This window comes from Copidosoma floridanum, unplaced genomic scaffold, assembly GCF_036245765.1.
Source record: "Copidosoma floridanum isolate Cflo_tuat_1 unplaced genomic scaffold, Cflo_Japanese_pri ptg000014l, whole genome shotgun sequence".
Classification (NCBI taxonomy): domain Eukaryota; kingdom Metazoa; phylum Arthropoda; class Insecta; order Hymenoptera; family Encyrtidae; genus Copidosoma; species Copidosoma floridanum.
The window spans coordinates 4,288,063-4,303,381 of record NW_028321891.1 but is presented as its reverse complement, the minus strand read 5'-3'; the positions used below and the strand labels follow the sequence as shown (position 1 = coordinate 4,303,381).

General features: G+C 42.4%; 3 protein-coding genes across 3 annotated transcripts; 2 read left to right on the top strand and 1 right to left on the bottom strand.

Moving 5' to 3' along the window:
• Positions 1-96: 96 nt before the first annotated feature.
• SCOT (Succinyl-CoA:3-ketoacid CoA transferase) lies at positions 97-2,754 on the bottom strand. Its single transcript, XM_014361064.2, has 6 exons — positions 2,385-2,754; positions 1,828-2,275; positions 1,268-1,629; positions 861-1,186; positions 570-781; positions 97-491 (listed from the first exon to the last, which is right to left on the bottom strand). Exons 1-6 carry the CDS (start codon positions 2,472-2,474, stop codon positions 313-315), a joined length of 1,617 nt encoding a protein of 538 aa, XP_014216550.2. The 5' UTR covers positions 2,475-2,754; the 3' UTR covers positions 97-312.
• A 2,114-nt stretch (positions 2,755-4,868) lies between these two features.
• Positions 4,869-7,616, top strand: LOC106645243 (15-hydroxyprostaglandin dehydrogenase [NAD(+)]). Its single transcript, XM_014361060.2, has 6 exons — positions 4,869-5,008; positions 5,072-5,195; positions 5,298-5,404; positions 5,490-5,663; positions 5,728-5,882; positions 5,962-7,616. Exons 1-6 carry the CDS (start codon positions 4,913-4,915, stop codon positions 6,074-6,076), a joined length of 771 nt encoding a protein of 256 aa, XP_014216546.1. The 5' UTR covers positions 4,869-4,912; the 3' UTR covers positions 6,077-7,616.
• Positions 7,617-8,040: 424 nt separating this feature from the next.
• On the top strand, positions 8,041-12,095 carry LOC106645216 (uncharacterized). Its single transcript, XM_014361012.2, has 8 exons — positions 8,041-8,054; positions 8,127-8,295; positions 8,456-8,582; positions 9,201-9,319; positions 9,412-9,597; positions 11,048-11,172; positions 11,597-11,765; positions 11,985-12,095. The coding sequence occupies exons 1-8, from the start codon at positions 8,041-8,043 to the stop codon at positions 12,093-12,095; spliced, it is 1,020 nt and encodes a 339-aa protein (XP_014216498.2).
• Positions 12,096-15,319: the final 3,224 nt, after the last annotated feature.

The window sequence follows — 15,319 nt, the reverse complement described above, 5'->3', positions numbered from 1 at the left end:
CTTCTGGGTGCAGATATACCTTGCAACGTTAGTTGTTTTTTTCCCCCCTATGATTCGAAATTAAAAAGCGGCGGAATTTACAACTGCTTCGGAATATTCATTTCCATATATTATATTTATTGCATTTACGCATAACATTTATGTACATGTAAAAAAAGTCGCATCTTGCATTTGATTTACAAAATTCGTCGGTTTGCAATTATATACAAGAAATTGTACAGAGTAGCACCCACACCCCTCCTCAACAACAGTCCAAATTTTATTAACAAGGACAATTTTATAAAGTACGTATAAAAATTAATCAAAGACTTTTTATTCAGGAACCTGTCCCATTTCTTTCAACTCGTCAGCAACAGTGAACTCGCATCCAGTCGAACTTACAATTTCGCTAATGTCGACGTTTGGTGCAACCTCGATAAGTTTCAGACCTTCACCTTTAGTGACTTCAAAAACTGCCAAATCAGTGATGATTAAATCAACACACTGTTGACCTGCCAATGATTAAAGTTTTTTAAAATTATTATTACCTTCTATTTTGCGTACAACATGTAGCAAAATTTTTAACTTACCTGTTACAGGTAAGGTACACTCTGGCAGTATTTTTGGGCTTCCATCTCGAGCTTTGTGTTCCATTGTAACCACCACCTTGGTTGAAGCAGCGGAAACTAAATCCATAGCACCACCCATTCCCTTGACCAACTGTCCTGGAATCATCCAGTTAGCCAAATCTCCTTTTGCTGATACTTGCATTGCGCCCAAAATGGTCAAGTCAACGTGGCCACTGATAAATATTTGACAAATTTTGTAATTAACGTGTATTGATAAGTAAAAAACTAAGTGCCAATAATGATGACACTGACCCTCTAATCATAGCAAAGCTTTCGTCGCTGCTAAAGTACGATGCGCCAGGTAAAACAGTAACAGTTTCTTTTCCTGCATTAATTAGATCTGGATCAACTTTGCTTTCATCCGGGAATGGTCCAAGTCCCAGGATTCCATTTTCAGATTGTAACGTGACATTCATGCCTTTTGGAATATAATTGCTTGCCAACATTGGCATACCGATTCCTAGATTGGCGTACATTCCATTTTGGAATTCAAGTGCTGCTCTTCTAATAATCCTGTTTCTGGCTTTGCTAGCTGGAGTAACTTTAGTTGGTTTGAGAGACTGTTTTGTGGATCGTTTCTGCAACACAAATGTATAATTATGTAAAAATTAATCGATTCCATTGATAGTTATTCAAAAAGAAAAGTAATAATAACTCACTTCGATTCTCTTCTCATAACGTTCTCCTTTGATGATTCTGTCTACATAGATACCAGGTAAGTGAACATGGTCAGGATCAATTTGACCTGCAGGAACTATTTCCTCAACTTCTGCAATTGCTATTCTTGCTGCCTTACACATTGTTGGATTGAAATTTCTTGCCGACTTTCTGAACACAAGGTTTCCACAAGTGTCAGCTTTCCACGCCTTAATCAGAGCAAAGTCTCCAGTGATGGCGTGCTCCAAAATGTAGTGTCTACCCTCAAATTGATGAGATTGTCTGGATTCACCAGATATTTCTGCATTTCCAGCATTGTCGTACTTAATAACCGTGTTACCTCCTTGAATAATGGTACCAAAGGCTGAAATAAATAAATACTTACAGATGTAATACTGAACACGATTGAATCATTCATGAGAATATTAATGAATATTCATAAAGCTAGTTGTATGCGACTCAATAGCATAACTATACACATTTGCTTATTTTGTATTCAATAACACGCGACTATCTGATTAAAATTAAAGTTAGATTGAAAACAAATAAAAAGTTTACTCACCAGTGGGTGTGTAAAAGGCAGGTATACCAGCTCCACCGGCCCTGATTCTCTCTGCTAGGGTTCCCTGAGGCGTCAATTCAACTTCAAGTTGGCCACTGAGGTACTGCTTCTCAAACTCTGCATTCTCCCCCACGTACGAGGATATCATCCTTCTAACTCTCTGCTCCTTGAGCAGCTTACCCAGGCCAAAGTCATCGACTCCCGCATTATTGGAGACTACAACCAAATCTTTCGAGCCACGTTTGAGCAGTGCATCGATGAGATTCTCTGGGATGCCACACAAGCCAAAACCACCGACAAGAAGCTTTGCGCCATCGGGAATATCTGAGACCACCTCATCCGCCGACTTGAAGACTTTTCCATCGCCCTTTGGAGCCGGAAGTGTCTTTTCCGCATCTTTATCGCTCTCGGGAATGTCCGATTTGACTGAAAAATTGACTGTCAACACCTGCCATCAGGAGGAGCGGACAGGTTTTACACACGTTTATTCTACTTATAGGTTAAGTCTTTGGAATTTGATTATCAAAAGAATCAGGAATTTTGAAAGAACGACTAACCTTTGACAGCTTGAGCAATTTATACGTATGTACATCAACGCTGGTGCTTAAAAACAATATTCTACCAAGTCTACTAATGGATAAAGCCATATTTGCTTGAGTTGTAGGAGAGATAAGTAGGTAAAACGTACTGTACAGACGGCTCTCTCGAGTGATGTATACCCCCAGCTGCGGCGGGCCTCTTGTCAGTACACTTATGCCAGAGAAGTTCTCTGCTCTTTCCTCTTAATTTTATTATTATTATAAGCGACTCTTTCTCAGCATAATCAAGTATTTATCGAATTCGGCTCTCAGTTGCTAGGCTCGAACAAGCGATGCATACTTATCAAGTGATATTTACATAATAAGATTCTTCGTGCAAGGTATCAGTGGCACACTTGCAAAGAGGACCGGCTTGTAAATCAGAGTCGAGACGACGGGAGAACAAAACCGGTTTTTTAAAAGAAGAATCTACACTGCTCGTACAGGTACCTACAACATAGCCGGTGACAGTATATAGTATAAGAAAATTCACAAACAAGCAAACGCAGATATTATTATTATTATACTGCTTGTGATTATTGTAAATGATCGAGTGTTTGTGATTCGGAGCAAAAAATTACGCGTCACATTTTATACTTATTCATTTAATTTTTCTTGTACGAGTGATATCATAATTTTATACGTATAGTATTCCAGCTCGTGTGATTATCTCCTATATTATTCAGGTTTTATTTTACAATAAATTAATATAGTAAAAGTACTTGTTATTCTTCCGCAGCAGCGCGCATATTATCATCTACTGCATTAGTTTCAATTACTTAATACTGTTGGTCGTCACTTGATGAGGATCCATAAATGATTTTTTTTCAAATTTCAATTGATCGAAACACTAATTTTTCCGAGGTTTACGTATCCAAAATTTTCCACATTTGTACATTTCTAATCCTGTAAATACTGCATATACTTTTTGCGTTGCAATGTATGCAAGGTGGAGGCCTCGATGGTTGAATTTCGATGAATCGAGCACATCACCAATATAACATGTATTTTTTCGCATCGATCCTATACCTGTTAGCGGGAAAAAATTTTAAACTGCATACCATGGTCGTACATTAAGTATATCTTACAGATGACAGTCATAGTAAGGAATAAAAGGATCCATAATCCTAAAAATCGCAATCACGAAAGATTTAAAATTATTGATAATTAAACAATCGCCGATGACCAGAGTAAGCCTTAAAATATGAAATTCTCCACCAAAGTTCTCGAACGGTGAGATTATGTGTATCGAACAGTTAACACACGTGAAGAAATCGGTAGTGAAACGACCGGCAAGCCTTGAGTCTAGGTACTGTATATACATACGAAAGCCTCCCGCAAGCTCGCGAATCCTCGGAAGGTAGACCCCACCCTATACTCCTATACCTCCTTCCCCAGCCTCCTCGGACGCAGGACAATCGATATACCGGGACAGGTGCGCAGCCGCGCGTCAACCACACCTTAACTATTGTACATCCCTCTCTTGCTCTCTTTTCTTACACCTATACGTACTTATATTCCTTTTGGGCTGTACATCTACGCGCCACACTTGGTCCTGTGCGTATATCTAATACACGCCCACGCGGGCGGGCTCCGGTGCATAATATTATGTACGTCGATCGGGGGTGGCCGGCCGCTGTCTAGGGATATCGCACGGTATTTACATCCACCGAACCGACGAGCCTGTTGCCATCAGAGTCCCGATACGTCCGGGCGCGTGTGACTCATTCTCATAATACCGCGACTCCCCCTTCGCGTTTCTCCATACACGCGTGGGTGTGTGTGTGTGTGTGCTTCAACCCCCCAACGGGTATACATCATCTGGGCTCCCTCGTTGTTTCGGTGCGTTGCTCACCTCATTTCTGTTTTCTTCAATTATTTCAGCGAACGTCTTTTCGGCTGTTGTAAATGCAGCAGTGCTATAATGTGGTGTGATCCGGGTGCTCCTGGTGATTGGGTGCAGGCGTCGTGTGTGACAGAGAGCGGATCGATCGACCCGCGACTTTCATTTCGTTCGCACAACTAATTGACGTTCCGACAAATACTCTACGTCGCTTACACTTGGTTTATTTACATACCGATATTGAATTACGATATTTGCCCGGTACCGTTTCTTCTTAAGTTGTTCGCTTGAGCTCATTTGTGCAAGCAGTTCGCCACTTTTTGCAATCAAAAATACTGTACACCCAATATAAGGGGAAGAAATATTTTTTTTTTTAGATATTTCAAACAACTTTCACGTACAACCCTTTATTTACCGTGAAAATGAGATTATTTTTTGTTCCCATTGCCACTTAAATTGCAGCGTTTCGCCTTAAAATTCACCGGTTGAGCGAAATAATATACTCGATAACGAAACCAGAGTTAATCGTTGGCTGTAATTTTTTTTTTCCTGCAGAATAAAAAAAAAACAAACAACTGAAAATAAAAGGAAAGAAGAAGAAGAAGAAGAAGAAGAAAAAGCCAAAGATAAGATCAGAAAACAAAGCTCGAGCGAGCTCGGGGGCATGGAGGTGAAGGGTCGCATAGCCCTGGTGACGGGAGCAGCCACCGGTATAGGCAAAAGTTACGCCGAGGAGTTGCTGAACCAAGGGGCCAAAGGGGTAAGTTACGGTGCTTTTTTCCCGAATTTCCATACCACACGATATTATCATCATTCGTTTCAGGTGGCTATATGCGACATCAACGGCGAGGAAGGGGAAAAGTTGTACCACACGCTGGCTTCCCGTCACAGCAAGGACCGCGTCTTGTTCTGCCAGTGCGATGTCACCGATTACCTACAGTTCGAGGGTACTCCTTACTGAAAAATTCTTATTTGTTTTTTGTTCTTCTATCAAAAAAAAAGAAAAAAAAAATAATAATAATAATTACATGTGTGTTTTGTCAACCTAGACACTTTCAAAACTGTGATCGCCACGTTCGGACACATCGACATCGTCGTCAACAACGCGGGCATAATGAACGACAGATTTTGGGAGCTCGAAGTCGACATAAACCTCGTAAGTCCCCCCCAAAAACCTACTTGTACAGGCAATGAAAATAAAAAAAAAAACATTGGCAAATAAACATGTAAATGGTCGCAAGAACGGCGTTATTCGCGGGACGCTGTTGGCCCAACGGTTCATGGGTATCGACAAGGGCGGCCGAGGCGGGGTGGTCCTCAACACCGCGAGCAACGTCGGCTTCAACCCTTACGTCAGCTGTCCGATTTACTCGGCAACCAAGGCTGCCATAGTCAGCCTCACCAGAGCTTTTGGCGTAAGTCCAGTCACAATATCGTGTCCTTACTTTTGTATGTATGACCATTTCTATACCTACATAGGACCAGTACCACGTAGGTTTGACGGGCGTGAAGATAATGGCCATATGTCCCGGGGCGACCAAGAGTAATCTGGTGCGCGACGTTGGCAAGCAGCTTCTGTATCCTCGGTACGAGGACGCCTGGCGCCGAGACACGGCCTCTTCGACCTACCAAACGTAAATGTGTAATTTATAATATATGTGTACGCGCGGGTATCTTGTGATCACATATCTGATGCGATTTCGTTACTTCCAGGCCCGAGCACGTGGCCAAGTCGTTGGTCCAGATACTGGCGAACGGCAAGAGTGGCAGCGTCTGGCTGGTGGAGAGCGGACAGCCCCCCAAGGAAATCACGTTCTCGAAACATTAGGCTCCAAACCGTTCGATACATCATACACTCGCTCGAGGAATTTTTACAACAATCGTCCGAACTAAATTAACGTCCTACCGTGTACCGTCATGGACATTGCAGCCTTCCACGCGCGGCAAAGCTACTATACCGTAGGGAATTTTTTAAATGTTTTTACACTTAATCGTAGGGTATACCTACGTGCAATATTTACTTGGTAATACTTTGCCATTTTGGTGATTCAAAGTTTTCCTAAAAAAACATTTGGATACAATTTCTCTGTTACATTGACGCGGTTTTGATATTCTCGAACATCATTTTTTGCAAATTCTGACTTTCGTAATTTGTATACGTCCCTCGATATGTTCGCGCACTCGCGACAATCCACTTTTCATATTTGATTTTACCCACGTACAGTAACAATAAGAGTGTAAGCGGGACATTAAGTGGTCCGTATAACGAAAGCATACAGGTATGAAGGAACGTATCGTAAAATGCATATTTTTAAACAATACATGTAATAGCGAATTTTTCAATTTTAATACGCAAAGTATCCAGTGACTCTGTACCTATATACTTATACCAAAAAAAAAGAAAAAAAGAAAAAGAAATCTTGCGATTCACGAGAAACTTTTTATTTCCCTTTTATAAGTCTTTTAATCGGTGAAATCGATGCAATGTGTACGCATATATTTTATCCAATACAACTGAATAAGGTGCATCGCGACCTCGCTAGAATGGTGTGTTTCGATGAATTTTTTTGCATCGTTTATAAATGCACAGTGCGGTCTTTGCATGTGCTAAAATTAAGTAACTTTAATTTTGTCTGTGATACAATCGGCTTGTTTGAGCAAAGTCACATCAATGTTCTTTCGACCAACTGGATTCACGTTCAAGTACGAGGCAATACCCATGTACCAAATAAAAAATGTAGGTACTTCCATTGTAAATAAAATCAAAATGATCATCTAAAATTTTTGATATTGCGATTTTATTGTGAACAAGTTACGTACTGCCAACATTTGTAAGAACAATACCATACCTTAATTGAGTATTTATTGTGAAAACTATAGTGTAACATGAGAGAAGAAAATATAATTATATATTTCGTGTTTTTGCCAAGTGATATACTTACCATTAAATATTTTTCGTAAGATTCATTTACGTAAAAAGCTGTAAGTTGTGCTACGTGTGACATTACTATTATGCATAAATATGACTTATCTCTTCTCACACAAGCAAATTTGCCGTCTTTGAATTGAAAAAAAAATTTGCTTCTGTAAATGAGTTTCCAAGACTTAAACATTATGTAAGGAATTTGATTGCTTCCACGTGAGTGGCACAAGCGTAAAATATGTTTTTAATTGTTGCAAATGAGTATATTTATAATATGGTTTGAAAATAATTGTACGTGTATGTGTGTACGTGCACGAGTTTTATCGCTTATATCATAATATACGTTCGCGTTATAAATAAATTTAAAAAAATGTTTATATGCGATATAATACAAAGGCGCACTTTGAATTTGACAAAATGAATTAAACATATTAAGGTCACATAGTTTCTATGTACGATGAAATCGTTGATTTTAAAAATTGTTAATTTTCTTTGAAAAAACGTTCATAATGTAGTTAATTAAATTTGCTGTGTTTTTCTATATCAAATATATTGCAAGCTTCAAATAAATAAAAGGTATCAACTATACTATTTCAGGCTTGTTAATTCCTCATTTTTTTTTCTTTTTTTTTTTTATTCAAGCGAAAACCACAAAATTTCTTTAACCAAATACTCAACGACCTCCTCCACCCAGTTGTTAATCCGGACTAAATCTTCTTTTGTTTTTCAACGTGTTAACCAAAAACGTTGGTGGGAATTAAGGTTAAACAAAATTGTTAATTTTTTTAAAAGCCAATGAAAAAATGTGACCCGAAAAAATGAAATTCCGCGGGTTTAAACCTTTTCTCCGAGTCGCCTCTTCGTTTGGGATGAAAACTTTCAGGTGAGTAGGTATAAACATTTATATATAGATCCTAGCGAGTAAAATACGAGTAAAAGAAACACTCACCCACAGCACGAAGAGAGCAGCGCCAGGAGGGCCCCGCGTCCTCGTTCCTGGCAACTGTCGGGAACTCCCGGAACCGAAAGCCACGATAAACTGCCGAGTCGCGCTTATCATCGGTGGGTCCAACAATGGCTTTGGCTACTCGGCGGCTGAGCAGCTGCTGTCACGTGGCGCCAGAGTACGTCCCCTCCGCGTATGAGCATATTCTGTTGGCGGATGATGGATTTTTTTTTTTTTTTTTTTTTTTTATCACGGGCAAGAAAACAGCAGAGGAGAAGCAATATTTTGAGCTTATACGATGGTAAGTACTGAGGAATGGCAAAAATATGCTTTTTCAGAAGGTCATTTTAGCCGACGCGGACGAGGCTGCGGGTGCCTTCGCGGCTGAGAGGCTTTGCAGGGCGTACGGCAAAGACCGAGCCAGATTTTACTCCTGCGATCCCAGGAATTCCTGCCATGTCGAAGGTAACGCGATGCATACATTGTACGCGCCTTTGTCCAAAGTACATCGGATGCATTGCACACGTGCAGGAGGACCTTTTATGAAGTTTTTTTTTTTTTTTTTTTTTTTTACATGAAATTTCTTACATTTGCATCAATTGCTCCGTTTGTCCTTTAGTATTTTTTTTTTTTTTTTTTTACAATTTTCTATGAGGTTTTTTGATGTCTCCTTACTTCCATTAGATCTACAATTTTCCCCAATTTGATAAATTTTCTCTTTCAAAACCGCGAAGCCATGTAAAAATCCTCCCACGATTACGTACACACACATGCTAATATTGAATACTTGTATCGTCAACAGACAGCAGAGCTCGTTGTATTTATTCTCCTATACTTGTCTTTACCTCTTGGTTACCCAATATTACGTAATATTCTTTCAAAAAGGGGGGAGGAAAAAAAAAAAAAAACTTTGATCGATTGCGTAAGATATATAGCATTAAAAGTTAAAATTCGTGCGTTTGGCGCGCAGTTGAGAAATAATGCAACTCCTTGTTATAAGAAATAACGATTTAAGTGAAAAACCCTAACTTTGCCACTTGTGGTTTTTTTTTTTTTTTTTTTTTTCCATCATCACCTCAACAGGCATATTCAAGTCGTCCATCTGCCGAGACGAAAACGTCACCATATTATTCAACGATCTCGACGCCATTAACCGTCAAACCGATCCTCCGCTAAATTACTGCCCCGACGAGAAGAAGCAGGTTCGCTCTGACATATAGTTCGGACGATTGGAAAAAAAAAAAAAAAAAAATCCTAACCCACGCCAAACACGTATTATTGTGTCTCCGCGCAGAGCAACGTGCACCGTTTGACGCGCTTAGGCTTGGAGCACTTGTTGGCCAAGGAAGGTAGCATCAAGAGGAGCACCGGCCTGATTATCAACTGCGCGTCGATCCTCGGCTTCTTACGATGGCCCCGATCCCCCAAGCCCGTCTACTGCCACTCCGAGCTCAGCATTGAGACCACCGTCGAGCTTGCGGTACACACGCTATTTTATGAACTTTTATACCTTCTGTTTTTCCGCCCACCGCCTATTCGCCTTCTCGCCGTATGCCGTTGGTATATACTTATATACACAAAGCCCAAAGGGGCCATTAGTACTTACTTCCTCTCGCCATAAGCTCTTTTATCGCTACAAATATATGTATACGTATACGTGTATATACGTGTATGCGTAAAAATACACGCGGGGCACTATATTATGTAATACATCCTTTTCCCAGAGTCTCGGTGTTACATGATATATAATATATTGCTTCGAAGGGATCGAGAAAGAGAGAGAGAGCCACGAGAGGGGAAATGGATTCGTTAAATGCGCAGTAGCCTCTCTCGAACTCCCCTAAGCTCCATGTACTTACATATACATTGGTGATGTGCGTATAGTAACAAGCAAACAAATGGTCACTTGTAAAATACGCCCAAATGCCCAGGTATATATATTATATTCATGCAATATTACGTAAAGGAATTGAGTACATATTATAAACTACATATAAGTCCGTGGTAACGCAGGTACAAAGCCTCGCAGAGCCCCGTTAATAGGTACTTTTTTTCGAGCAAACGAAGCCCTTCGCTTCATTATTATTTGTACCCATATCAGCTGTTTGGCTCGCTATTTTTAGTCAGCGGATCTTGAGGTACTTACATATACAGAGCGGTGAAAAAAAAGAAAAGAAAATTAACAAGCTTATGTTACTGCGCAGTATGCAATATAAATCGTGTGACGTACACAGGTGTATGTGTATGTATGTATTATTAGGTGTACGCGACCCCAATCAAATACATGATGTAGGCATATGTAGCCTAAATTTGAGTGCTATGCTTCTGCTGATCTTTGTTTTTTTTATTAAGCTCAAGGTGGCATGTGCCATTTATCAAAAATCTTGTTTACCTCATTATAAAATAAATTGTGTACACGTACAGGTATACAATATCGCGTCTCTCTATGTCTTTGATACAATGTAAGTACCCCACCATCTTTTCCACCCTACTCGCATCTTTGCTCCACTAACCACGTGCATTATAGACACACGTAAATGAATAATCGAGCATATTGCTACACGTATAGCTGTATACGTATAACGTGAATAACGTCACAAAAGGCACCTCGGCACGGCAACTAATTTCATTTCCCAAAAGTCCTGTACGAAAAAGAGAAAGAAAAAAAAAATGTATCGCAGTTCAAGGCCAAACTAAAGCCGACGCGTATGGAGGTATATATACCCCCCGATCTAGTAAGCCCCTCTGTAATTTTTTGTTCCGCAGATGGGACATGAATAAAAAAATCAAAGGCGGTTCGGTCCAAATTGCTCCCATCAATCGGCGCGTCCATGCACCCGCCCATTTCTTTCTCTTCGACCCGCACCAAGGCGCCCCGGAAGCTTACAGATTACCCACTTACCGATATATTTATTTCTCCCTCCCCGTAGAAGGAGTTTCCAGCCGAACGGACGGGACTGCGGCTGGTGGCCCTGTGCCCCGCTGGCCGGACCTACGACTCGATCGGCCTCCCCGACGACACCACCGAGGAGTCGACCTACTGCCCGCCAGATCCGTGAGTTTAATCGGGGCTTCTTTTACACCTTTGTTTTCTCTTCGACAGCCAACTGGCAGCAACTGCAACGCCAGCCACCCGCCGTTTCGCCCATCAAGTATGCATTTGCTTTTTCTACTTTTCTCTACCCCACCCCCTTCGCTTTTCGTGTGTAAAGTTGCCCAACTGGGTCAAGAAGTATAACACACGAGTGTCCCGAATTTTCATTAGTCTATCTCGGGTGCAGACCTATATAGCAAAAATTCGGTGAAAAGGGGAAACGACTCGAAAAGCGAAATCGGCCGTTTCTTCCGCGAAACTCGGGTGACAGACGGGGCGCGTTTGTATGCTCTGTTGAAAACTTTGATAACGATGTGTTCCGGGTACAGCGGGAGTTTGAGAAATGGGAGAGCAAAGCCCGTTCACGTGGGCTTTGGGTTTTCAGGAAAAAGGACCGGGGCAGGATGGGCAGGGTTCTGGCCCACGTGATGGCCCACGCGGAGAGCGGGAGCACGTGGCTGGTCGAGGCGCCCTGGGCACTCAACGAGGTTCCAAGGCTCGTGCACCTTCTTCCTGCTGGCGGCCCCGACCAACGGGACGAGCTTCGCAAGCAGGTACGTGACTTGCAGCCCATCTTTCGTCCCTCTCTGCCATCGCACCGTTTCCGTGTGTATTATTATCACCCATCCGTTTCCCTCCCCGCGTGAATGATCCCATCGGGCGTGCGAAATGATACGGTTACAGGTGTGCCCCCTATCGTGTCAGTTACGCGATACGTTCTTCGTGGACTTCCTTATTTTTTGTACATATGTTTCGTTTTCTTTCATTCGCAGGAGGCCACGTGTCCCGTCAACTTTGATACGAGCGGGGTCGATTCGCCGGCCGGGTCTTCGCCTCCGGTATCGTGTCCCGGTGTGCCCCTTAAGGGCGCGAATTGTACGTGATTTTCTTGTGTAATACCCTCCGGTCTATCGTTATACTGTGTACACGCGAGGTTTACAAGACCCCTAGTTGGTTAGCTAGAAAGAAAAAAAAAAAAAAAAAAAAAAAAAAAAAAGAAAAATTCTATGATATGATACAACGTCCGGGTGGAGGGTACCGAAAAAGGGTCAAAAGTAGCCGAGAGCGCAATGGAAAAGACACAGAGAGAAAAGTGTCGATATATACCCTGCGTCTCGGCGAAATCCTTTTCACGAAATTATTACATACATTGGAAGGGGTCATTTTTTCCCTATGAAACGAAAAGGACGAACATACGGCTTTCCACTGGGGGGTACTGCAACGCGTTGATCATCCGATCCACGTTGCAATCAATAAATTGCGAGCACCGCGGAAGAAGAAAAAAAAAAAAAAAAAGGAAAAATGCCAGAGAGAGCGGGAGATATGTATTACGATAAGAGAGAGGAGCAACGCAGTGGCTGTTGCGGCGTCGAAACCACAATGGCAAATAAGAAGCAAAAGAAGAGGAAGAAGATGAGACGGCGGCGTAGCACGAGAGCGAGGGTGGAAAAGCTGGCAGAGGCGCCGTCGGGCATTACACGATCGACGACCGCGCTCCTACTTATACTTACGGGTACTGCAGTGTGCACGTAATATAACCAACTTGTGTGTATATGTATATCATCAACGGTATAGTTCACCGTTGCAGTATTGGTTTGCGACACGCGTGCGCCAAGGGGTGATGTTTCGGTAAGTAGACGTGAACCCATCGGGTGCCATATAACGCGTATGCGAATCCTGCACTCGAAGAGAGATAAACTTCCACCGGGAATAGGGAAGTAAGTGTATATGTATATAAATAAGAAACGGGAGAAAAAAAGGTGAGCTCCAGGGGGGTATTTTATACATATACACCTATCCCTTGGAAGAACCGGACTCTCGCTCGCCCTTTTATTTCTCTTTCCTCTGTCTCCCTCACTCGCCCCCCCTTCTTTCTCGTACCTCACTCTGGACTGTGTTGGTTAAGCAGGTGCTTCATTACTCGTAGGCGGAACGAGAGGAGCCTGCACTAAATTTCAGTGCGTACAACATACTTATACACAAGGTGGGACGTATTACGTATACATGTAACTTTTCCCCGGCGTACATCACCCATTGTGTAAATACATACCCACCGATAGATCGACGCTGTGGTTTTTCCCCTTTCAATAACCCGATGATGGCGAAACAAGGAAGAAGAAGAAGAAGAATATTAATCACGCGCTCTGTACTTTACGTTATATGTATATCCTAAACGGGGATGTTTTCGGGTGAGACGAATTTCGTCGAGACCATGGGATATGAAGGGGGAGGGGAAATATATTTAAAAGCTGTCACGTGGGTGTGAGCCGAGTAGGTATAGTATACAATTGGGAGCGGTAATCGGTATCGAGGGGTTGATCAAAGGTGTATTATGCGTATAGCTTGGAAAATGGAGCGCGATATTAGGACGGGTGTTCGAGAGCCAACTCGCAAGAGGCGAAGACGGAAGAAGGAGAAAAAGTGTCAACGGTGTAGAGAAAGTTTTCGCGTGATGCTCGTGACACGAAAGTAAAGGCATACAGAGAGAAGGGGCTGGGGAGGGTCAGATGCTCGGGTTGTCAAACTTATCCTCGAGGGTGTAGGTATATGTATATGTTACAGGTGCGGACAACTCTGCCCAGCGAGCCATTACCCGATATCCCCCTCCCGAGTGGATTTACTGGGACGGTGAAATTTGTTTTTTCTACCATTGGGGGGTCAAAAACTTTTCATCCCGCATAAGGTAAGTTTGACCAAACTCGGACCGAGTGCCCTTTTTCGCACTGAATCAACTACGTAGTACTTACTTGTGTACACACTCGGGTGTGGTTGGCCCATCCATCTTCTAGATCACCTGTACTATAATTAGTGAGCGATTCTCAAGGTTGTTCAACGAATTGAGGAGTGCAAAAAAATTTGCACTTGATTGAGGACGCGTGAAAAAGAAGGGAAAAAAAAAAAAAAAATTTTCTCGTATGAGAATTCCATTAACGATTGGCATGGAAGGACCTGGTTATTTTTTTTTTCTCAACAGATGAGAAAACAATGTATAACTCGGCAGAAGCTCGGGTGGAAACACGGCGGGCCCAATTAGCCCTAATTGGACGGAGATTTTTGTTTTTCTCCCTATACCTCTCGAGTACGAGCCGGCCCAAGTTGAGAAACAAAAGCCATCCCTGCAGGTCCACGTGTGAGCGGAGGAGGAACGTGTCGGCGATCAATCGATACCCGCGGGTGTGCCTTATTTAGCTGCTGTAATTAAAATTGCATCTCGCCGAGGACAACGTCATCGTCGTCGTTATCGGGCTTTACACCAGCTGCCACTTATCGTTTATTGAACCAGGATAAGTGGATGCTAAAAGTAGATGAGGTGCCGGTGGGGTGTGTTGTTGGTAGGCACTGCGCTCTTGTGCGGAAAGATTGAGGCCGAGACGCCGCGGTGGCAGCGGTGTGCTAGATACTTTTTTTTTTTTTTTTGTTCCAAAGCGCTCGCGGTCTCGTGTAGGTGCACAGCTGAGCGGATTTAGCGGTAGATACGCGAGCGAAGGTGACAGCCGGGGCTGTTGTTCTTGAGCAAGTGCACATCAGCACTTGGAAAAACGAATATGCAAATCAGACACCTTGGCTGATACATTGTATCGTACACTTATTTTCAATCAATATCCTTATCATGTTATCATCCATTACGGGTGTACCGTGTAATTGTGATGTATACCTGATGTGTACATAGTGAAAAAAAAAAAAAAAAAAAAAAAAAAAAATTTCTCTCCTCCCGCCTCAAGTAAAACAGAGAGAGGAGACAAATTCAAAGCCCAAACTTGGCCACTCTCGACTTATTTACAACACCTAATACAGGCTAATCTGCCGGTCCCGTTAGTCCAGCTTACGCAGGGGTAATTTTGCGGGACTTCTGGCTTTATGGAGGACACGCGCACAATACACGTATACATCGGCTATGGGTGAAAGTCAGGAGTGAAATCTAGGGGGGGGGGGAGGTCAAGGTTGAACAGGAAAATTTTTGCGTGGCCCCTCCGCACAATGCCACCTATTAGCGCGCGTGTATGGCGTTATTATTTCATCGATGAGCTACTCTTACCCCCGGGCGTTGTTGAATTTTGCACGCCGCTTTCGGGTGGTGACTACATAATATGCGCCGATTCTTGCCTAT

What these genes read in the sequence shown, in the direction of transcription:
- SCOT (XM_014361064.2), bottom strand. Translation starts at nt 2,474, where the DNA reads ATGGCTTTATCCATTAGTAGACTTGGTAGAATATTGTTTTTAAGCACC. An exon ending in TGCCTTTTACACACCCACTG is followed by an intron (nt 1,630 to 1,827) that starts GTGAGTAAACTT and finishes TATTTATTTCAG; the next exon opens with CCTTTGGTACCATTATTCAA. An exon ending in GTTATGAGAAGAGAATCGAA is followed by an intron (nt 1,187 to 1,267) that starts GTGAGTTATTAT and finishes TTTGTGTTGCAG; the next exon opens with AAACGATCCACAAAACAGTC.
- LOC106645216 (XM_014361012.2), top strand. An exon ending in ACCTACTGCCCGCCAGATCC is followed by an intron (nt 11,173 to 11,596) that starts GTGAGTTTAATC and finishes TTGGGTTTTCAG; the next exon opens with GAAAAAGGACCGGGGCAGGA. An exon ending in GGGACGAGCTTCGCAAGCAG is followed by an intron (nt 11,766 to 11,984) that starts GTACGTGACTTG and finishes TTTCATTCGCAG; the next exon opens with GAGGCCACGTGTCCCGTCAA.
- LOC106645243 (XM_014361060.2), top strand. Translation starts at nt 4,913, where the DNA reads ATGGAGGTGAAGGGTCGCATAGCCCTGGTGACGGGAGCAGCCACCGGT. An exon ending in TGAACCAAGGGGCCAAAGGG is followed by an intron (nt 5,009 to 5,071) that starts GTAAGTTACGGT and finishes CATTCGTTTCAG; the next exon opens with GTGGCTATATGCGACATCAA. An exon ending in CGATTACCTACAGTTCGAGG is followed by an intron (nt 5,196 to 5,297) that starts GTACTCCTTACT and finishes TTGTCAACCTAG; the next exon opens with ACACTTTCAAAACTGTGATC.